At 45.9% G+C, this 23,166-nt stretch overlaps 1 protein-coding gene across 2 annotated transcripts in view; it reads right to left on the reverse strand.

The window, feature by feature from the left end:
* Nucleotides 1-23,166, reverse strand: part of Trpm1 (transient receptor potential cation channel subfamily M member 1) — a 115,754-nt gene that overhangs the window by 50,356 nt on the left and 42,232 nt on the right. For both annotated transcript variants that reach the window (XM_028776739.1, XM_028776738.1), the window contains exons 2-10: nt 16,072-16,151; nt 13,534-13,729; nt 11,431-11,644; nt 10,320-10,444; nt 8,866-9,037; nt 5,505-5,679; nt 4,987-5,110; nt 3,918-3,990; nt 3,149-3,249 (exon numbers count right to left, since the gene is read on the reverse strand). In XM_028776739.1, coding sequence (XP_028632572.1) covers nt 3,149-3,249; nt 3,918-3,990; nt 4,987-5,110; nt 5,505-5,679; nt 8,866-9,037; nt 10,320-10,444; nt 11,431-11,644; nt 13,534-13,729; nt 16,072-16,151 — 1,260 coding nt within the window. The remainder of the gene's footprint in view (nt 1-3,148; nt 3,250-3,917; nt 3,991-4,986; nt 5,111-5,504; nt 5,680-8,865; nt 9,038-10,319; nt 10,445-11,430; nt 11,645-13,533; nt 13,730-16,071; nt 16,152-23,166) is intronic.

Consider the following 23,166-nt stretch of genomic DNA (forward strand, 5'->3'; position numbering starts at 1 on the left):
CTCTCTCTCTCTCTCTCTCTCTCTCTCTCTCTCTCTCTCTCTCTCTCTCTCCAAGGCAGGGTCTCTCGCTGTGTAATCCTGCTGGCCTGGAACTTACTGTATAGAACAGACTGATCTCAAACTCATGGTGTTCAACCTGCTTCTGCCTCACAACTGCTGGGATTAAAGGTGTACGCCACCACAGGATACCAAGATCACAGATACTTACTGTTGCTTTAAAAAAAAAAAAAAAGTCTTCTGTGAACCCTAGCATTCAGTCCTGATTGTATTTGCAGGACTCAGCAGCACACATCCTGGCCAGCTTTCAGCCTTCCCCCAAGTCACGAGTCACCTGTTCTCACTTTGTATTCCAACCGTAACAGTCCCATTTCCCAGTACTTGTTTTGCCAGTTCCTTTCTTGCTGGTTTCAGTTGCGCTTCCCCCTGCAGGGAAGGTGCTCGCTCCTCATGGCCCACTAGCTACCTGTCAATCACCCAGACTCGATGTCCACTCAGCAATGTCTTTCCTGGAATTCCATTACAAACTAGCACCCTGTATACTCTGTCCATTTCCTACACTTTGGAATCCAATAATTATCTGCTTCTTCATTCCACACCAGGCTCCTTCTCTCTTCCATCTCCCACCTTTGCGTCTGCCCCATTGAAGACTTCGTCAAAGACTCTGGTGAGTTTATTCTATTAACTTCTGTGTTCCCAGCACATGAAACCAAGGCCCCAGACACAAGACACAACCGTCAACCAATATTTCCTAAGTTAGTGAATAGAAATATGCAGTTTTGAAAACACAGTGAGCAAGTGTGAAGCAGCAGCCTATCTCCCTGCCTCACCTTCTGGCCTTGCTGTTGCTGGGAGTGCAGAAGGCACAACATGTGTGGCTGGTATGGGAAGAGAGCTTCTAGTTGCTCAAATGAGCCCACCTACTGGGCTTCCTGACTCAATTTCGGGATGCCTAGAGCATTATGGGTAACCTCAGAAGAAGAGCTTGTAGCCCAGGCTGGCATAGCATAGGCTCCTGAAGCATAGGCTTCAGTGGCTGACTGGAAGGGGGCAGCTGACGGGTGAATGTGGCTGTCATACACTTTAGATGTGAATGCTCCACACAAGCTGTCATAATGGGTTAAAATGAAATATTATGGAGGAATCCCAGAGAACAAGGGAAGAGTGGTAGCCTAGAGAGAGATCAGGTATTGATGTCGTTTGCTTCAGCCTTGAGGAAAATGGAGTCGTACAATGATATGGTTGTGACATAGTAGATTAAAGATAGCAAAGTAAAAAATAACAAGGAACAGAATATCCCCATACTACCTACCCCACTCCTGCCCCTGGGTGCCACCTGCCTGGCCCTAGAACAGACACTCTTTGAGCAGTGGAATGGGCGGGGGGCGTGTGTAGCAGGAAGTACATATGACTATGACAGAACCTGTGGGGATTTTTGTACATGAGATAACAGGGGTGAAATGATCCTGTCTCTGGGTCAGGGTGTGTAGAGCCAGCACAAGTAGGTGATAGCTGTCTGTGCTATGCAGGGGAGATCACACCCAACACAGGGTATTACATTGTAGGTGCCGCACCCTTAAAAGGATGTGGGTTGCCATGGACCACATCCACAAGGAGGAAAGTTTGCTTTGAACTTCAAATATGGGTTGAGCAATTATTGCTGAGAATAGTGTCTCTGACATTCCTTTGGGATCTGTTTGTGGCTTCCTAGCCTGTCACAAGGCTTATGGGCTGGTTTACGCTCTAGAGCAAAGAAGTTGCTTGGATTGAAAGAGTGACTGAAGGATGCCCGAGTCACTTAGCACACATGCTATGTGTGCTAAGGGTATTGATGCATTTGCTTTAGCCATGAGGAAAATCAGGTGGATGATATAATTGGAGTCTTACAAACCATGATGTGGTTGTGACATGGTAGAGTCTGTCTACCATGGCCACATGTGTGTGCACATACACACAGTTTGCCCTATATCACAACACACACAATCTTCAGACCACACACAAACTGCCTCTCTTTCATGTACAATGTCACAGGCACAAACATACAAAATATTCCTCAATCAAACACACACACCTGCTAATCACACACACACACGCACACACTCCTGCTGATCATACATATACACCTGCTAATCACACACATCTGCTAATCATACATACCTGCTAATCACACAAATCACACATATCTGCTAATCACACACACACACACACACACATACACACACACACACATACACACACACACATGCTAACCATGCACACGCCACCCATACCCACATGTATTATTTACCCACACATCATACCACAAACACATCACAGAGCACAGAGAGACAAGATGCTATTCTACAGATGTGATATGCACAAGAGTTACATGTATGCATTCCCTCACACTCACACAGGCATATACATACATACATACATACATACATACATACGTATGTTATTTATAATCCACAAACAGCACACATGCTGAACTACATCTGTATATCACAAGCCACGAACTCCACACACATGCTGGGCACAGATTTGCTTTATCCAATACATTAAGCTACACCACAGATACCAGATCAGAGACACCAGACACAACGATCACATCACATATACGTCACACATGGAGTTCTCTAGACCCCCCCCCCAAAGCTTCATGAAAGATAGTCTGAAACTCAGTGCTCTAGAAGGAATTGCTGCTGTTAATTTTAATGATCTATTTTCTTCTTTCAAATGTTAAGAACCTTCTTTTATCAGCAATGATGAAAGCTTTGGTGGTTAGTTTCCTCAGGAAGACCCGCTCAGTGCGGAGTCCATGCTCAGAGGCTTTGCCTCTTTGATGTTAAACAGCAACATCTTCCAGTAATCTCATGGATTACCCAGATCAGAAAACCCTCAGATCATCTCCAGAGATCCATATCATGAGCAAGGACACACTAGCACAGCACCGTGACAAGTCACAGTTAATATCTAAACAGAAAACAGTTCCACAAGGCACAAGGGTGAATGCCTTTAACCTCACCACGAGGGAGGTAAAGGCAGAAGGATCAGGAGTTCAAGACCAATCTTGCCTACGTAGGCATCTTCTTGGCCAGACTATATGAGACCCTGTCTCCAGAAATCAAAAACAAAACAAAACAAAACAACAACAGAAAAACAGTTTCACCGGCCAGTGTGGGCCAAAGACAAAGATTTGGCTTCGTGCTATGTCAACACGGTTCCAAGCCAGTGCCAAGCTCAGCTGATCTGGAGCCGACGCATTGGTTCCTGGGAAAGAAAGAAGTGAGAGCATCACTCACTGTGTCTGGACCACTTGAGCTTGGCAGGCTCTGGTTTAGGAACTTGGGCTTCCCACCGGGAACTGCTTCAGAACTAAGCACCTATCTCTTCCTTCTGGCCTCAAATGACCACCCAAGCTACGAATTTTAAAAATGTTTCCTGAGAGAAAGCCAGGGGCAACCTCATCCCAAGGAGCCAAGTAATTCATGGCCCTCATCTGAAAATGAGGGAAATCTGAAACTACCAGGTGTTTGCTAGGACCAGCCAAAGGACCATAACCCCCAGGGCAGCACAGAGCCCAGTGCAGCATAAAGACAGTCAGTGGTGAATGTCCTCTTGTCCTTATGGTCCTAGGCTAGCTGAGAGGCAGGGAGGACTTGTGCCTCCTATGGCGATCCTCCTGTATCATGAGCTCCTGACTGCAGCCTGTCCTTAGAGGTGGGTTGCTGTGCTCAGGAAGCAGCCTAACTGGAACAGCTATGGATGGACTCAGCTCTGACAGCTTAGGCACCCCAGGCAACCTGGATGGCTCAGGTTCTTTTACTAAAAGTCCTTAGTAGGAGGGGATGTGAAGGAGCTCTCACTATTGACAAAGCCCTTGCTAGGCAGCTCTGGAAAAAACAAAAAATCAGAATCACCATGTCCCAGAAGCTCACCTTTGAGCAAGGCAGTTAAAATTGCCATCTCGACATCCTGCTGACCCTCAGAACCCATCCGAAACACAGTGACCTGGAAACAGATGAATGGGGAGAAGACAGAGTCAAGATGACATCGAAAACGAGAGGAGGAACTGAGCTGTTTTTAAAAATCTGAACAAAAGACTGGGGCAATGAAGCAGAGTTGAGAGCTGGTTAGATATTTACAAGAGTTTTCAATCCCTAAGAACTTCCATGTTGTTCTTGCTGATGGACTCCTTGCCTGGATTTGGAATTTATCCTGCCTTGAGAAGAGGGTAAACATCTCAGGATTACCCAATATTTAAATAGCCATCTGAGCTTATGAACGCATTCCTAGTCAGAAGGAATATGTTAACACAGAATTTGTGACTTTAGAAGTTTGAATATGTCATCATCCATGAACACAGTGTGCCTCTGCCTTATAAGGTTGAAGGAAGTTGACGAAAGAAATGAGAAATGACCACTGCATTTGCAAAGGGAAGTGAATTTGACTTTGTGACCATCCACATCTTACAGTGTGTTTATGTCTCTCTAACTGGGGACTTTATATCTGATTCGTGTTTTGAATTTCTGAGTTGAGTGACATGATGTGATATCACCTCATCATGTTCGATTAGGTCTGGAAGCACCTGGGAGCCTCTGTGGCAGTGGTTCTCAACCTTCCTAATGCTTCAGTCCTTTAATAAGATCCCTCATGTTGTGGTGATCCCCACAATTATTTTTGTTGCTACTTCAGAGCTGTAATTTTGCTACAGTTATTTATCATAATGGAAATATTTGTGTTTTCCAGTGGTCTTAAACAACCCCTCTGAAAGGGATCAGTAAGCAGCCAAAAGGGTCCCCACCCACAGGTTAAGAACCACTGCTCTGTGAGCTTTTTCTGTTCCTTCAGGTGCACATGGGCAGCTAGTTTGGAATGAGTTTATAAGCTGCCTTTTGAGAAGGTCAACCAAAGTATGCAGATGTCCATCAAACAAGCATGGCAGAGCTAGACTCAAAAAGAGCTCTCTCCTTGGAACTAGTTTGGAAATAAATTCAAGACACTCACGAGTTCTTTCTTCTTCATGCACTCCATGATAATTGCAAACAGCTGATGCGACTGGGACTTGCTGTAATTAAATGTTTTCTGAATGGTAACTAGAAGCTGGTCCCGCAGGGACTCGTTTATGACCCTGTTCAAAGGGATGAAGAGAGAGAAAGGAGCAAGGGAATCAGGGCAGCTCCCAAGCAAACCAGACAGTTTCAGCCACTCAGTACTTTTAATTTGGGATTGCTAATGGAAGAGATTTGTGGACGGGAAACAAACAATCACCCCGATCGAAAGCAGCATTAAAAACTGGCCTAAGTTTACCTCTTTGCAAGACTTATAATGTAAGATAAAGTTGAAAGAGAGAATTTGGCAGAGAGGATTCAGCCAGGAACATGAACTGCTGGTCACCTTCATGTTGATCCTGTAACCCTTGTAAGTTAGACATTTTGGGGATATCTGAGTGGACTGTGTAAGATGTTTTCCCCAGTCTGACAGAGAGTCATAAAGAGCTCACCCTTGTCACATGCCAATCCTACCCTCCTTCGTCGCAGTATTTGTGTGCGAAGGACAAAATGTCGGAGGCACGTCCACTGCCGTCACAAACCACCACAGGGACAGGAGGGTCTTCTCTGAGATACTCCAGGACGATGGAAACCACGTTAGGGCCGCCTTCCACCACGAGGCCCACGACAGGTACCCCTTGGCCCAGTCCTGCAACACAACCATCCTTGCTGTTCACACCAGCATGAATATCTCCAACTTGTACCAAACGCCGAAACAGCAAAAAAGCACAAACTTCCTGTCTCAGGGCTTTCCCTGTGGCGTTAGTGTTGACCAACACTCCGACTAAGTGGAGGCTGTCTTCCAAGAATGATCCAGTGTAAGGAGAGCCGGACATGAGCCAGAGGGGAATTCAGCTCAATCTAGGGCAATCCCCTATATTGGCAGTTCAATGCTGGGCCATTGATTAAAGCACCATCTCACGGATGACCAGTTGTAAAAGGAGCAAGGCCTCACTTATCTCAAGAAGGGCAATGGGTTTGAAATATAAGAATATATTCGCCTTTTAGGTAGTGCTTTGGGAATTTAAAGAGGCACATGCATGTAGTAATCCGCTCTTATTGCTGCCTCGGGAGCCTCAAATATGACAGAAAAGGTTGAGTATCCCCCATCCCAATAGCATTTCAGGAATCAAACATTTGGATTGGAGTTGATCATTCGTAAAGGATATACAAATATACCAAAATGTTATAAATTCACGACTGAAACACTTCTAGTCCCACCATATTACCTTAGGGGCAAGAACATGAGTGCTATTAGCCCATTGCTAATGGCTTGTTTCCAGAGCCTGCTCTGATTTTAAATAAATAAATAAATAAATAAATAAATAAATAAATAAATAATAGGGCTTCAGAACACAGTAGGACTAGATAAAAATTTTGGTGATAAATCCAGCAGGGTCAGCTCTGGGAAGCAGGAAGTGATAGAATTCTGGAAACTGTGATAATACTGGGGGTGGAGGGACAGCACTAGAGAGGAATCTTTATGACAGATTTGCCTATCTCAAAATGTCATCTCTGTCTGGTCAGGACATATTAATAGAGTTGTTTCTTGGTATCTACTGGGGATTGGTTCCAGAAACATACAATATCCCCCTGGACACCTAATTCAAGTCTCTTAATCTGCATATACGCTCTCCTGTATTCCTCAAGCCATCTCCAGGAGACTTAGAACACCTGGCATGATGCAATGACATGAAAGTAGTTATTATAGTGTGTTGCTTAGAGATAATGATGGAAAAAAAAACCCATACACATTAATTAAAGGCAGAATTTCTCTCCTGAGTGTTTTCTGTCTATGGCCAGTGAAGTTCTGGGCTTTGGACCCTGTTAACACACAGGCTCACTGATTGCTGTTCAGGTTTTGCTTGGTTTCTGTAGTTGTGAGCAATATTACAAAGGCAAGTAAGGGAAAATGTCCTTGACATCATGGGTCTTGAGAGCTTCAGCTAAAATCTGCCAGCACAGGTTGTAAGAAGCCTTGAGACTATCAATGAGTGAATTAGAACTCTAAATCCTTAAGTTTCCCCAGTGGATACTTAAAGATTTAGAATAACTTTGTTGTCTCTTGCTGGAAGAATTACAGTTGAGTTTATTTCAGCCAGCGAATGTCGAAGGTATATCACGGGATAAGCCAGCAGTTCTCAGCTGTGGGTCTCAACCTCTTTGGGGGTCACGTATCAGATATCCTGCATATCAGATATTTGTATTATGATTCACATCAGTAACAATGTTACAGTTAAGAAGCAGTAACAAAAATAATTTTATGGTTGGGTGTCACCACAATACGAGGAACTGTATTGAAGGGTCGGAGTGTTAGGAAGGTTGAGAACCACTGGGCTAAGCCATGAATAAGAAATAATGGAAAATGTATCAAGGTGACGTGATCCTGTCTCTGAAATTTCCATCCAAGCAGGTTTGGGATTTTATATCGTTAGGATCATGGTGACTTTGTTTCCAGAGGCGGAGTAGAACTTGCTCTTGGCTCAGGCTAGGCTCCCGAAACTCTCTGCAGTAGAGGTGACCACTGAGCCCCCCTTTGCTGTCCTTGCCCCACTCAGAGGTCTAGGCAAAGGATGACAAAGGGAAGCCCACAGGTCACAGGTCCAAGCAGAACTTACAAGTCCAAAAATACTAAAGCATAAAACAAATCCAACTGATTTACCCACCAAGATCTGATTCTTAGGACCACTGCATTCATGAGCTCACAGAGGCTGTGGCTGGCTGCACGGGATCAAGCCGGTTAGTATTACAGACTAGGGGTGGGGAAGGGTTGACAAGTTGATAGTTTCTGTGAGAAGAGAATCAGTTCCCTTTAAGCTTGTGGCCCTGGCAGGTTGACCTCCACTGGATGACCCCACACCTGTGAATGTGTGGTCAACACAACAGGACTCAAGGAGTCATTTTTTTTTTAAAAGAAGACATGAATTCTAGGGGTGGTTGGGAACTGAGGGTAGACCTGGGACAAATAAGAGAGGAATAGAATGAAAATAAATTGTATGAAACTCTCAGAGAATAAAAAGAAATAGTTAAGCTGGTTCTTGGAAATCTGCTGCCATTAGGAGTAGGATCTCCAGTCCTAACCACTTGAGTAATACCTCAGTTCTTTACATTCTGACATTTTCCTAGTTCTAGATTGTGGTGTACAGAGATGTTACTGGTGATGTTAAGAATGAAATATTCTGTGAGATCATTTAATAATTGTCTAACAGAAGTTTTGCATATGGGCATTTCCCAGGAGGTGATACCTTAGTTCTAACAAGCTTCGTCCTCTCATCTGGTTGGGAGCCAGTCCTTTCTTTTTAGCTTATCCTCAAATTTCTCCTAGCAGAGAGTGTTCCTTCCTCAGAGCTGTGCCAACTGGACCTGCCAGCATGGTGCCCAACAGGAACAGATGGGCCTGCCACCAGGGACTTCCTCATCTCACCATCTTAGTCCACGTGAGAGACAAAGAGCTACAGAGACCCTACAACACTCATCCGTTCATAATATGAATCATACCAAGTCTTTGAGAACAAGTTTTTTTTTTCTGATAAAACATGAAGGAAAAATAATAGCAGTGAGTACATTGAACAAGAACGAGGGTAACATGGTAGGCAGTGCCATCACCATGACAACCATGACAATGCTAGCATAAGTCTCAGACCAACTTGTGAATCTGGTCAAAGCATCCCATGGCTGCTCAGGGAAGGTGATTTGGTAGGTGTCTAGGGCAAAGAGTCTGAGCACAGTCCATGGACCTAGCAAGAATCAACACCCTCTGGTAATTTCCTTCTCAGCTGCCTTCCATCCTGGTAGAGACAGCCCTGAGCTGGTGCCCATGACTCCCAGGACTTACTTGTGTTGATCTTCTGCAGGGAGATGTGTTTTTCCAGCTGTCTTCGAAGCTTCACCTCAGCACCATACTTGCCCAAGGTGCCGTTGTCAGCCAAGATGAAGTGAGTGTGGGAATTGTTGAGCACAGAGAGCTTGCTCAGAGGGTTGGACATGGTCTGGTAGACTCTTGTTACCTGACAGAAAGCACGATGTGACTCAGACATGCAGAACTTAGATGTTAAAAATCACAAGGAACACAAGAACCATGTACACATACCATGTGCAAACTTGGTTTAGTTTTGTTTTCTGATACAGGGTTTCTCTGTGTAGACCTCTGTATAGACTGTGGAACTAGCTCTGTAGACCAGGCTGGCCTCAAATCCACAAAAGATCTGCCTGCCTCTGCCTTTGCCTCCTGAATGCTGGGATTAAAGGTGTGTGTCACCACTGCTCAGCTACCACATGTAACACTTAAGTGTCATTTCTCTACCCTACACACTGAAGGCTATTTTCTCAATTAATTCATTGAAACAGAAAGAAACTTGTTTGCTTTAGACAGTGGCAACCCAATAACTGAACACATATTTGCTGCAGAGAAATGAAAACTGACAGTAACACAAAATCCTGAACACAGATTAGTGTCTCTGTGTGCACCTCTGTGTATGCACACACCTCTGCGTGTGCATGTGTGATGGCTACACGTGCCAGTGGAGATCAGAGGTTATTTTTAAGACAAGGTCTCTCACTAAACATGAAGCTCACCGGCTTGCTAGACTGGCTGACAATGAGCCCCCAGGACCATTGTCCATTGACCTGCCTTCATTTCCATCCCCGAGGTTACAGTCACAGGCTACACCTATGACTTATATGTAAGTATTGTGAATACAAATGCAAACCTTCATGTTTGTTCAGCAAGCACTTTACCTACTCACTGAGCTGCCTCTCCAGCCCCCTAAGTGCAAATTTTATAGCAACCTTATTTTTAATAGACCAGCTATAAACAGCCTAGACATTCAAGAGATAGTAGTTAAACAACATGCAGTGGTATGTACATATCACAAAGCACCACTGGGCAGTAAGAAGAAAGCCATGGCAATCTCAGTGTCCCAGGAATTACATGGGAAAAAACCCATCCTCCTAAGGTCACATACTGTGTGATACCACATTGTGAAAATAATAAAAATAATAGACATATGTAACACAGTAGTGGTTGTCAGGGTTAAAGAGGAGAGAGAGATGGGAGGAAATTGGTATAGATATTTAAGGACGACGGGGGACTTCCTTCGGTTGATGAGGTGTCTTGATGGAATCAATATCAGCACCCTGATTATGCTATCATTCTGCAAGAAGCTTCCGCCAGAGGAATGAGTGAAAGGTGCTCCCTGGTATTTCTTATAACAATGTACGAATTTACCGTAATCTCGAAATATGGACTTCAATTTTTAAAAACTGCCAACGCCGTCAGAGAAAACTTACATCTTTCCCAACCAAGTCTTCCTTATTCTCCACCATGCCCCAGGGAGCGATTCCTATAGCACAGAGCCGGCCTCTGGACTTGGAGGAGTGGTCCTTCAAGGCATCCCCCACATGGCTGACGACACCTGTGAGCAGCCACATGCCACGTTTCAGGCCCTTCTGTGCCACATCACACCACATCACCACTGACAAACTTCAGGGGTGCCTACTCTGAGCCTCCATAATCCCTGTGGATCAGGGATGGAGCCTGTTCTCTTCATGAACAGAACACATCCCACAAGTCTGTGCTCATCATAACCATTGATCCTGTGTTAACTCCTAAAGTAGGGAAAATAAGAGCAGAGCTCAAAACAGCCGGGCATGGATTTCTATGACCCAAAGCTGGAAGTCACTGGGTCTCACTGATGGTCCTAAGCTATATTCTGCTCTCAGTAAGAGCCATGTTCCTTAATTCATATATGGTTCAGTTCATTTCCCCATAACAAGTGGAAACAATGCCTATTGGCTCATGGGAAATGACTGTGCCCAGGGAATGGCACAGACTGACTGACTCAGAGGTTCAGTATCATCGTTGTTAAGCCCACTGAGGTTTGGACCTCAAATGTCCCCCCAGAGCCCCATGTTAGATGCTTAGTGTGTAGTAGGACACCATTGGGAGGTGGTGGACACTATAAGAGAAAGGCTGTAGCACATGGTCTGTGGGTCACTGGGAAGTGCCCTTGAAGAACTGCCAGCTCTAGTGATCTCTCTTTATCTTGCTCTATGTACTCCCACCATGAGATACTGCTGTCAGGCCCAGAGCAATGGGCCAACTGACCATAGGCTGAAAGCTCTAACACTGTGAGCCAGAGAAAACCTTTTCCCTTTATAAACTGATTATCTCAGATGTCTGCTATGGCGATGGAAAGCCACCTAACAAAAGTTATGTTTGTACTATTTAAACACATCAATCACAATAACAAAAACCACGCTGAGTAAAGCTTTCACTGTTGTTATAGTTGGGATCAGGTTTCCATGTGTCTAGTCTCCTGGCCATTCATACTAGGGGGCCCTCTGCAACCTCAGTGAGTCCATCTGTGTAGACTCACAGCAAGGGCGGGGCCCCTCTTACCAGTGCTCACACCCCCGGTGAAGATCCACGCCCCTGTGGTCATGGCTGCCTTGATCAGACCTTTCCCAAACACCTGCTTCAGCTTGGGCTGCATCTCGAAGCTCTGGAGGCCTCCATGCACAGATATCAAGAGCTTAGGGAGCTCCAGCTGCCAATCCTTCACCATAAGATGGAGCAGGGAATCTGGCTTGGTGTCATAGGAGACTCGGATATACTGCAAAAGAACCTGTGGTACTCAGTGCCTGCAATTGGTTTTGTTTCTCTGTCAGAGGGGAGCAAGGATATGTCCAAACAAGAACTCCCTTGGTGTCTCAAGGCTTTCTATGTCTTGGACCCTCTGCATTAATCTGCAGCCAAGTGACCAAAGGTTTGTAACCTGGGGAAAGATGGGCAGATTTAGCAAAGGAAAATACTGAACACTGGTACTATGGTTCAAGAGTGTGTGTTACCCTGACGGGCACATGTTTAAACTCCATTAAGGTTCGGCAGTGGGAAGGGGTAGATGAGGGACAGTGCTCCTGAGGCCCATAGGAGTTTGCTCATTTCTCGTATATGTGAGCACACACCAAGGTGACACTTATTAAGCAGGGGGAGAAACTAGATCAGGTGGGACCTTGACTGTGGGCTTCACAGCCTTGAGAGCTGCGTACAGTACATTTCTGATTCATAAATTACCTCATCAAAAGTGTAGTGCCAACTGGCTAGGCTAATGTGCCTGTCTAAACTTGAATTTTAGATAAATATTTTAAATGGTTAAGCACAGTATCTTTACTAAATGCAGGGCATCACATAAGAGTTGGTTTAGAGTCGTACTAAAAATGGTCTCTCCTTTTGTCTGACATTCAAACATATCTGAGTGTCTTGTGCTTTATTTGCAAACTTAGCCTTGAAAGACTCAATTCCAAACTGGCTCAGCTAGAACAAAGGTCCAGAATGTTGGACAATGCTGTCGCTGAGTGAGGAGGAAAGTGGTCATGAACCTTTCTACTCAGGGTGAAAAAGAAATTAGACCAGAGGCCATGACCCTTCTGTGCTGCCTTTGTGTCCCCACGCTGATACGTAGGGAGCCATCCCAGAGAATCTTTAATTGTGGTATTCGGAACATAACAGCTGCATTTGAATCATAATGTTGGATCATTGAAATGAAATTACGTAAATAGTATTGAGAAGCAGCAGCAGGTTACAGGCTGGCACCACCTCCTCTCTAGGGCCCTCCAGAAAGGGAGCTAACTATCCTATCTAAAGCAAACTGTGAGAGACTGTTCCCTTCCTCTTGCTAAGAAGGGAAGACACAGGGAAGCTGACTTCAGAGGAAAATGCTTGCAGAGACTCCACGTGGGCTGAGAAGGATGGCGAGCCCATGGTTATTAATACTGTCTTAAAGAACTTTCTCACCAGTAGGTGGGCTGGTTTGTTGTTTGTTTGTTTGTTTGTTTGTCAACTTGACATAAGCCAGAGTCATCTGGGAAGAGGAAACCTCAATTGAGAAAATGCTTTTTATCAGACCGGAAGTGTGTAGGGCATTTGCTTGGTTAATAATTGATGTGGGAGGGCCCAGCTCACTGTGGAGGGTACTACCCCTAGGCAGGTGATCCTGGGATGTATAAGAAAGCAGGCTGAGCAAGTGATGGAGAGCAAGCCAGTAAGCAGCACTCCTCCGTGGTCTCGGCTTCAGTCCCTGCCTCTAGGTTCCTGCCTTGAGTTGCCTCAGCAATGACCTATTATATTACCTAGAAACATAAGATGGAATAAGACCCTTTTCTTCTTTTGGTTACAGTATTTATCATAGCAATACAAAGCAAATGAGGACACTGGGGATGGGTCAAAGGAGCATGTGTGCAAGGTTGGGTTCAGGCATGCTTTGTACATTGGGTTTAGAGGTTGGAGTGGATTCACAGAGGCTGCATATACTTTTTTACAATGATGTCAAGTTCTGATGAATGGGTAAAATCCAACTGCACAGATTCATCTCATGGACTTGCAGTAATGTGCCTATGAAAGTTTAGCTGTAAGCCGGAGGAAGAGCCAGGTCTCTGCATCCCCAGGAAACAAGCCCTGGTGAAGGCAGAATTCCCGTATACAGCGCCCCATCACCCCTCTTACCATGGCTTTATTGGAGTAGCCCCCACCCTGGAATTCGAGAATCCCATAGGAGTCTGTTGGGTAGCTCTGGGTGTGTTTGCTGACACACCATTTCCCAGACTGCGTGTCCACCTGCTTGGTGTCCTCTCCTGTTGTGCTGGGAGCCCCGCTCGGCAGTGGGGGGATGTGCTGGTTAGTGAGCTGACCACAGCAACATCTGAAAGAAGAGCAAAGCAAGCCTTTTGGCAGCGTTTCCTCCCTTTCATCAAACTAGTGAGTGTAAATTAGCTTGGGCAGACAAGCTAGGACCAACCAGGACCCCAAGACCATCTTAGTCGTCAGCTTTATCAGGGACAGAAGTGTCCCCTGAAGTGGTCATTTCCCAAAGAGCAACACATCACTACTTATATACCAGTCTGTTTACAACACTTAGGATGGCTGTTCTTTCTTACTGGGTGACTGGGTATCTTTCTACTGTCTCAAGAACATTAACAGGAGCTGGGCTCTGTGAACATTGCTGAACATGTTGTGACCAAGAACAATTATAGCCTTGAAACAGACAAGTGACCTTCCGGAATTCTATGGTGCTGCATGGTTCTTCTGGTTTTTTGTTTGCTTGTTTGTTTCAGTGAAACTTTTTTTCTACCCAAAATCCTCACCTACTCCAGCTTTTGTTGTGTGAATCTTGCCCTCCCCCAAGTTATTCCTGATTGATTAACAAAGATGCCTAAAGCCTGGGCTGGGCAGAAGAGACTGGGCAGAGCAAAGGTTCCCCCGCTTGAGGTCTGAGGCAGGAAGGAGGAGGGGGGAAAGAGGCAAGAAGGAGAAGTTGCCATGGGTTGGTGGATCATGAGCAATGAAGTAGGAGTAGCCCAGGTGGAACATGGCAACTGATATCTCCAGGTTATCGACAGGGAAGTGTGGGGCAGTGGGCTATGAGAAAAGGCCAGAAAGCTTGGTAGAAAGATCTGAAGTCCCGGAAACCTTGATCTGAAGAAGGCCAGTAGGATGGGAGGCCGCTTCGAACTTTGCCAAAAGCCATCTGGCTCTCTTAGCTTCTGCCCCCCACAGCCCCTCCCACGGAGAGGTCCATGGCCTTTGATCACGTAGGAATAACACCTCCATGCAAATAAGGCATTCCCAAGCTCTCAAACCAAACCAATAGGAGTTACCTGCTCTCCCCCCCAAAACTGTATATAACCCCCAAAGCTCAAAAGTAAAAGAGGTGTGTGGTGTGAGATCTTTCCCGCTTTGGAGTGCTTTGTCGAGATTCCTCGCCAGTCACTGGCTATCCTGCGCACTTCAAAGGACAACAACACTTTTCTCCTCCCCTCCCCTGCACGCGGCTGTCCAGCGTGACTGAGTAGCGCGACCGCCACTCCGCCTGCTCCTGCGACCTCCAGGCTCGAGCAGTGTCCGACAGGGAAGTAGACAAACTAGCGTGAAGGGTTGATGTCTGTCCAGCTCTAGTGCTTTTAAGTTTATTGTAAATATAAAGGCTTCTGTGTCTTTTATTTTAGAAACTATATGGCCTAAGTGGGGTAGAACCCTCAAAATAATATTTACCACAAAATCTCTCCTCCCTTCTTTCCCTCCCTTCCTTCTTACAAAAGTTCATGTGAGTTTTAGGACTTGGTTCTCAATCTCTTTAACAAAGTCACCCAAGTCCAGGGGTGGGGAGTGGGGAGTGGGGTGTAAAGTTAGTCAGACTTTCGTTGCTGTGACTTGGGGCATGGGGAGGAAAGATGTTTCTCATTGTTTCAAAGACCTTTGTCCATCATGTCAGGGAGAAGGAGGGACAGAGCCAGTCACCTTTCAGTGGCTCGGATGAAGAGAGAGAAGGCCTGTGATGGAGGGCCTCTTTCTCCCCTAGCTATTCAGGGGTTCATGTGAGTAGCGAGGCCTGCAGGGTACAGGGTGGGGGAGGACAGGGAGCTGGAGGATGTGAGACCCTGAAATTAGCCACCAAGCAAGTCTAAAGCAGATGATGCCCAAGCTTCTGTGCACCTCCTGCTCACGTGGATTTTAGGGAGAGCCTATGGGTAAGTCTCCCCCGCCCTTCAGCTCAGCCTCAGCTTTTTCTCTCAGAGGAAAGGTTTTCAGCTGAATCCCCCAGATTGTTTGAGTGTTTGGAAGGCTTCCTGTTTACCCAATAGCATGCATTTCAGATGGGTAAGTGGAAGCGCCGGCCATCTTGTGAACATGGTCATTTCACTCAGTCACTCACATCTTTCCCAGGGATAGAAGTTCCTTTTTGTATAAATAAATTCGGGGATTGGACTGCTGAGGCCCTGGAAGATATTCTGAAACTGTCTAAAGATCTTGCTCCCATCTGGCTGAGAGAGCAAAGAAAAATCCTCTCTGCCAAGGCATTTGCCTCTCAACAGAGGAGCTGATTAGCCCAGTGACTCTGTGTTAATGGCTCCCATGAGCACAGGGTCTGGCATGTCCTTGCCTCTTCTCCCTTCTCCCACAGATATTAGAAGAATAGTTGCTAAGACACGCTAGATTAGCCCCGATCCGACTTGGATCATGTCTCCACAATAGTATCCAACGTACCTGTTAGGGTCTTTTGTACTGGGAATTACAAAGATGCATTCCCTTTTGCAAAATGTCTTCTCTATCCAAGCTTTCTGACCCTGGAAGAGAAAGGAATGAAAATTAGATTCCACGAGCCACCACCATGGTTCATGAGGAAGAAATCACACGGGCTTGTGAGATGGATCAGGAGGTAAGGTTTGCCGCCATGCTTGATGACCTGAGTTTGATCTCCCTGGAACTCACATATAAAAAGAGAATGGATTCCTGCAAGTTGTCCTCTGCCCCTCCATGACACATGGGCACAATCAATCAATCAATCAACGTAATTTTTTAAAAAATAACGTGTCATTAATAGGAGGTTTCCTATGCCCCGCCATTGAGTGTGTGTGCGCGCGCACACACGCCTGTGTGTTTCTTTTTGTCAATGCTGGGGATCAAACCTATGCCTCACCCAGTCTCTACTGCTGAGCTACGGCCTTGTCTGTGCCTATGATAACTGAACAGTCATTTCAATGAAGGGGTTGCCTATATTTAAGGATCTGTGTTTTGTAGGAGTGGCTGCCTGCAAACATGTATTTATGGTTCCCATTTGCTGAATTTCATTCACAGGCATCCAGCGGCTGAAGATAACTCTCTGTACAAGGTTTTGTGCTGGGTGTTGTGGAGACTTTTTCCAAGGAAAGAGAGCATGGAAAAAGTGTCCTTCACCCTCTAAAAATAGTAGGTGATGCTTGAGCAAACGCAAGGAGGAGGGGAAGGGCAGCGTCAGGCTGCCTCCAGGCCACAAGGATTGAGAGAACTTCCTGTAGTGGCTTTCCCAGTGTGGACAAGGCAGCGGCCTTTATTCAAGTCATACTATACTCAGGGGAACACCCACACGTGGAGGAAGAGGCTCTGAGCAGTGATTGGCCTGCTTCCACAGCCCCTTTCTCTACCAGTGGCAGACCATAGGTGGAGGCTCAACAGATCCCTCTGGGAGCAGGTGCTGGGAGGGCCCTGGTGAAAGTTGTCCAGGCTAGCTGGAGGAGAGCTAACAGTCTCTGTCTCCATGAGGCTTCACTCAGTGTGTATATGTGTGTATGTATGTGTGTGTACGTGTGTGTGTGTGTGTGTGTGTGTGCTGTATTTGTGCCATTGTATGTGGATGGACAACTTGAACATCATATGTGAGTGTGTGTGCCTATTGATACATGACCAATGTCTGTGTGCATAGGTATGTATATTATGGTTTCTGGGGGGTGGTAATGGAAATATATGGATGTGTGTGTGTGCATTGTGTATTAGATATATAGTATGTGTGTGCTGTATTATGTGCAATGTGCATAATGTGTGTGTGTGTGTGTGTGTGTGTGTGTGTGTGTGTGTGCTGGCTTATGTAGCATCTCTGGGGGGGGGTAAAGGGTGGCTTAGCAAATATTTGCTTAGCATGAGAATTCTAAGTAAAATCTTAGAGCAGCATATCTCAACCTGTGGGTGGATCTTGACCCCTTTGGGGTTGCATATCAGATATCCTGCATGTCAGATATTCAGGTTATGATTTATAACAGTTTGCACAGCACGAGAATCCTAAGTAAAAGTCTGTGGGATCTATATATATTTGGTGCTTCTGACTCCAGGTTTTTTTCAAAAGGGTTCAATCAAACTGTGAGACTGTGGTATCATCTAAAGAGACAGGTCCGGGGAGGAACCATTTTCTGACTCAGAGATTTGGCCCTCATTCCATCTCTTGCCATGTAAGCCTCTCCATAGGCCTACAACATGGCACCTGAACTCATCAGAGTGAGCCAGCACAGGGCCTCTGTAACCCAGTATCTGAGGTCTGTCCTGTTATCTTCCCACAGTCTGCTCATGAGAAGTAAGTCATTCATTTTATTCTACTCAGAAACGTTATATAACCATGACCCTGGGGGTCAGGGACCAGTGAACTCATGTGCCCACCACACATGCAATTCAGTCTTTGTGTATACACAGCATGCCTTGAAAAGGCCTAAGAGCAGAAACATTCACATAGCCACAATCATAGATATACCCAGTAATCAAATAATAGTTTCTAAATTCCAGCCTTCCCCAAACCGGGGTTCCTTTAGAAACAACTGAAGTCAGGGGTGGAGCCTGTACCTCTATGTGCTAGAAAGTCAGGAAATATTTGCTTCTAACCTACAACTGTGTCTCAAGAACACAGGAGACCACTCTGAAGGACTCCTATTGGCTTTATCTGGGATGGGGTGTGAAAAAAAGATCACAATATGGAATTACAACCTTCAGCTTGAATGTGTAGCCACGAATCCACACCTGTATAGATGTCCACATTAAGGAAGTACACAGGATTTGAGAGAGCTGTTTCTCCCAGTAGATAGAGGTGTCTAACACATGAAAGCAGATGAAATAATCAGGAAACCAGCTGAGCCTCCATCAATAAAAGGTGCTAAAAGTAGCAGTGAACATATATATTTATATATATGAAAATTACAGGCCATAGCTACTCAGTATTGGAAAGGGTAAGTTGGACAGTAGAGCCATTTGGTGACCAGCTGAGATTGAGCACGCACCATCAGCAGCTGAAAGGTGCAGCCCCCTGAGTCTGCTCAGGGCACTAAGACAGCCTGGAGGACAGACATCCTGCTTGTCACTGACCCACACCCTCTAAAGATGTCCAGCCAATGGAAAGTGAGGGCAGACTGAGACCTAACAGAGGTTGAAAAGGCAGGATTGTGCTTCGCCCAGGTCCCGCCCTCATAGTCTTCAGTGGTCACACCATATAGGCCACATCCCTCTCCTGCCCTCAGCCCTCCCCCATCAACCAGGACTTCTTAAAGCCTTTTCCACTCAAAACTCTTGATTTGAGAAGTGTTTAGAGTCTCCAGAAGTTGGTGTTTAGAGCATAAATGTACACAAGTATAACATTCATTGATAAGAAATCATAAAAAGAAATGCATTTAAAATAACTATTTGAGCACACATTGTGTGTTTTAATAACTCTTTGATGTTATGATATGTAATTTTTCGATGTACCAAAGGAGAAGCAATCCTGCACGTCAACTGGATGAATGTGCTTGTTTATTTTCTCATAATTAATTCTGTCTTTGCTGTATATTTGATACTGCATGATTCAGATCATTACCACAGCTTCCAGAATTGATTGCTGTTTTAATTTTATAAATATCATTGTTAAATATGCTGCCTCCTGAAAACACACAGTGCAGAATATATTTAGGACCATTTCTGAAGTTGTTGGAAATGTTATCCCAATCCTAAGGTAAAACTCATTTGATAACTTTTTAAACTCATGTTAACAAATCAGGCAGGAAGGTTTAAAACCAGACATGCTGACACAGCCAAAGCTATACTAATTTTGTATTTGCATACTGAGAGGTGGCTAGGGAAATATTAAACATCTTTGCTCTCCATAATTAAATCATTGGGTTTTTATTTTGTTTTAAGAGCACAACAGCTATCAGAAGCACCAGGATTAATCAGAGACCACAGCCTGACTGTGTTTCAGGTAGCCATAGCGAGAGTTGCCTGGCCTAAAGCCTGCCCACCCTGTGCAGTGTGCTAAGGACCCAGGCACTGTGGAACTGAGATATACCACACCCATGAGCACCACCAGAAACATGTCCGAATCATCCTCTGTTTGACTTTGAGTTGAGTTTGGTCACCTCAATTCAGAAGCCTTTGCTACAGCCAGTGTTTCCGGATCTCTACATTGGCACCCTACTCTACTTGAGTTACCTACCGTTCACAGTTTAAGACACACAATACTCGGGAGGCTGATGCAGGAGAATTGTTGAGAGTTTGAGCTATGTAGCAAGACTCCCTCTGATAAAACAAAGCAAGAGGTTGGAGAGGTGTCTCTGTGGTTAGGAGTACCAGCTATTCTTCTGAAGGTCTATGGGATTCAATTCCCAGCATCTACACCGTAGTTCACAGTCATCTGTAACTCTAGTTCCAGGAGACTCTTTGCCCTCTTCTGGCTGATTTGGGCATCAGGCACTGATATGATGTACAGATATACACCCAGGTAAAACACCCATACATATAAAATAAACAAAACCAACAAAATCAAAATGATGCCTTGACTCTACCCTTTCTGTTGCTTTCAGGCACCTCAGAATAAGAAAGACAAGGAGCGGGGAGTGTTGGGAAGATGGCTCTATGGGTAACCTGAGTTTGAATCCAGCATACCTGTAAAGAGACAGACAAGGCCCCTGTGTTTGTAAGTCCAGTAGTGCAGTGGGTGTGTGGAGACAGGTGGATCCTGAGCACTCCCCGCTGGCCAGCCTACCTGAAACTGTGAGCTTCCAGTTTAGTGAGAAAGCCTGTTCAAGACAAAGTTGAATAGACCCCCAGATGCCCTGCTCTGACCTACTCACACTGGCCTTCCCTTGTACTTCCACAGGGTGGATAAAGAAGCTGGGCCAGCGGAAGGGGATGGGAACCCAACAGGAGGACCAACAGAGTCAACTAACCTGGACTTCTGGGAGCTCTCAGAAACTGAACCACCAACCAAAGGACACACACACACACACACACAGGCTAGAGTGAAACACTTGGCATATATGTAGCAGATGTGCAGTTCAGTCTCCCTGTGGGCCCCCAACAACTAAAGCGGAGGTGCTCCCTAAAGCTGTAGCCTGACTGTGGTATCTGTTTCCCAACAGGGCTGCCTTGTGTGGCCTGACTGGGAGAGGAGGTGCTAAATCTGGCAAAGACTCTGATATGCCAGGGTGGGGGAATACGGGAATCCCCCTCTCAGAGGAGAAAGGGGTGGGGAACGTCTTGTGGGGGGCACCCTCTGAGAGAAAAAGGGAGTGGGGAGGGTCTTGCAAGGGGGGACTAGAAGGAGGCAGCGGTTGGAGTGTAAATAAATAAATAATTATAGTAAGAAGGCGGGGTGGGCGAGGTAGGCCAGGAGAAATGTGCCTCTGGCGGTTAGGTCTGTGTTTTGTCTACCCAGGCAGCACTGAGATGGGGTGATCTCAGGTGTGATTCTCTTTCCCTCTCAGCCTGTGCAGGGCATCTGTGACGACACACCCCCCCCCAATTGGGGTGTTGGCTTTACTTTTGCCCTTCAGTCTCTGAGAAGGTGGGTTTTCCTGAGTGCAGAGCACCTGCCATTGTCTATGGTCCTGGTGAAGTACGACAGCTTTTCTTACCCTCGTTTCACTCAAATACAGGATCCGTCCTGATGAATGCTAGCATGTGGGTCCTGGACAAGCAGAGGGAAGGGTGTGAGCGAGAGCGGGCTGATGAGCAGTGGGTATTTATTTTCTGGTGGACTGATCTGTGAATGTGGCCGAGGTGTCTTGTGTAAGATAAGTGTCTGCGTTCTCTAGGCATTTAATGCAGCTTTATAGTAAAAGGACGTAGAGACCGTCTCAGATTCAGGACAAGTTTGCCCATGAGAAGAGCTGAGAAGTCGGGGTCCTAGGGGATGAGAGGCTACAAGGTATGTTAACAACTCGACCTTCATGTCTATACCTGCAGGAGGGTGGCCCAGCAGGAAGGGGGAGGGAGGAAGCAGGCACACTCTTGAGAAGGCTAGGACAGGGACGAGACGAGGGTGACTTGGACGGCCTGTAAAGGCAGGGTGTGACTTTACTCTGGCAGAAATGGGGAAAGTGGCTTCCAGGCATAAACACTGGCTTTCTGCTACATGAGTCTGTTTACGAAATGGCCGTTTCTTGGGCCAAAATTAACAGCAAAGTCCACAGTAAAATGACTGATTGGTGGACCAGTTTAGCCAGGATAAACTACTTGTTTCATGTGTATATTTAGAGCAGACAGCTCAGCCTCTCACCCGCAGCTGCTCATCCCACACAAGGGCTTAGCTGGACTCTTGCATACAAAATATAGATAGTTGCCATTCACACTTAAGAGGTCTAGACTCTGGTTTCTCCTTACAGCCTACAGGAGGTAAAGTGGCTGACTGATTTCCCTGCACACTGTAGGTGACTGTGGGGTTCCACTGTGGAACCCCCAGAAGGGCACCTGGGGAAAGCACCAACTTGCCAGGGAAACTGTCCATTGCAGAAAGTCAGACAGGCTCCACAGCCAGAGAGCTTTATGTGCACAAGGAATTAAAACCCACAGTCATCCCTTCCTGCTCCACCCTTGACTCAGGGGAGGCCCTGGCCTAGAGCCAACAGGGCTTTCTGGCTCTTTTGTCTTAAGTTAAATACAGCCTCTCTGTCCCTGTGGTAAAGCAGCCCTTAACACTTCCCAAGCTTCTCCCAGAAAACGAAGGAGAAGCTCCCCCTTGTCTGTGGACTCAAGCCTGGTGTCAGACTCAAGTGTCACAGTGCCTATGGGGCTTAGCTAGACTCCTGCATGAAGACCTTATTTCTGGTACTTGGGCCTCAAAATCCCTCGGAGGCACAGGGCTAGCCTACGTGAAATGTCAAAAGCTGTCCCAGCTCATCCCTCCCAGTGACAGGGCTCACTCTGTCCTCGCCAGGGGACATTGCCTGACACAGTAAGAAATCATTCTCCAACTGGGAAAAAAGAGTGATCTTTAAGCCAGGAGAGCTAGCTGTCTTTCTCAATAGTGTGAACTGATAGGTTGTCTGTCTATGGTGAATCTCCTCCCACCCACACCTAGACAATCGACCCCAATTAAACTCAGTGTTCGACGCAGAGAGACTGGAAAAGGGACTAGTTGGAGAAAAGGGGGGGAGGGTTTGTAAGAGAAGGAGAGAATAAAAGAAAGTAATAAGAGAATATGATCAAATTACATTGGATGTGTATGTGAAATTGTCAAAATGTGAACAAATTGAGATAGAGACCACAAGCCCTAAAATTTGCCTTAAAGCTTGTAGTTTGGTGCTTTGATCCACTTCAGGGATTGTATGACCATTAGCATCATCTACATCCAGAATGTCGTCATGGCTCCTATAAAATAGTCATGAGGGCTGACGAGATGCCTCGGCAGGTAAGGTGCTTGCTGCTAAGCCTGGGCGTCTGAGTTCAGTCCCCAGAGTTCACATTGGAGAAGGGGAGAACTGGCTTCTACAAATTGTCTTCTGCCTCTACGCCTGCACTGTGGTGTACACACACACAGAGGCACACACACAGGCACACACATGTACACACACAGATAGGTAGATACACATA

This window comes from Grammomys surdaster, unplaced genomic scaffold, assembly GCF_004785775.1.
Source record: "Grammomys surdaster isolate TR1022 unplaced genomic scaffold, NIH_TR_1.0 271, whole genome shotgun sequence".
Lineage (NCBI taxonomy): Eukaryota > Metazoa > Chordata > Mammalia > Rodentia > Muridae > Grammomys > Grammomys surdaster.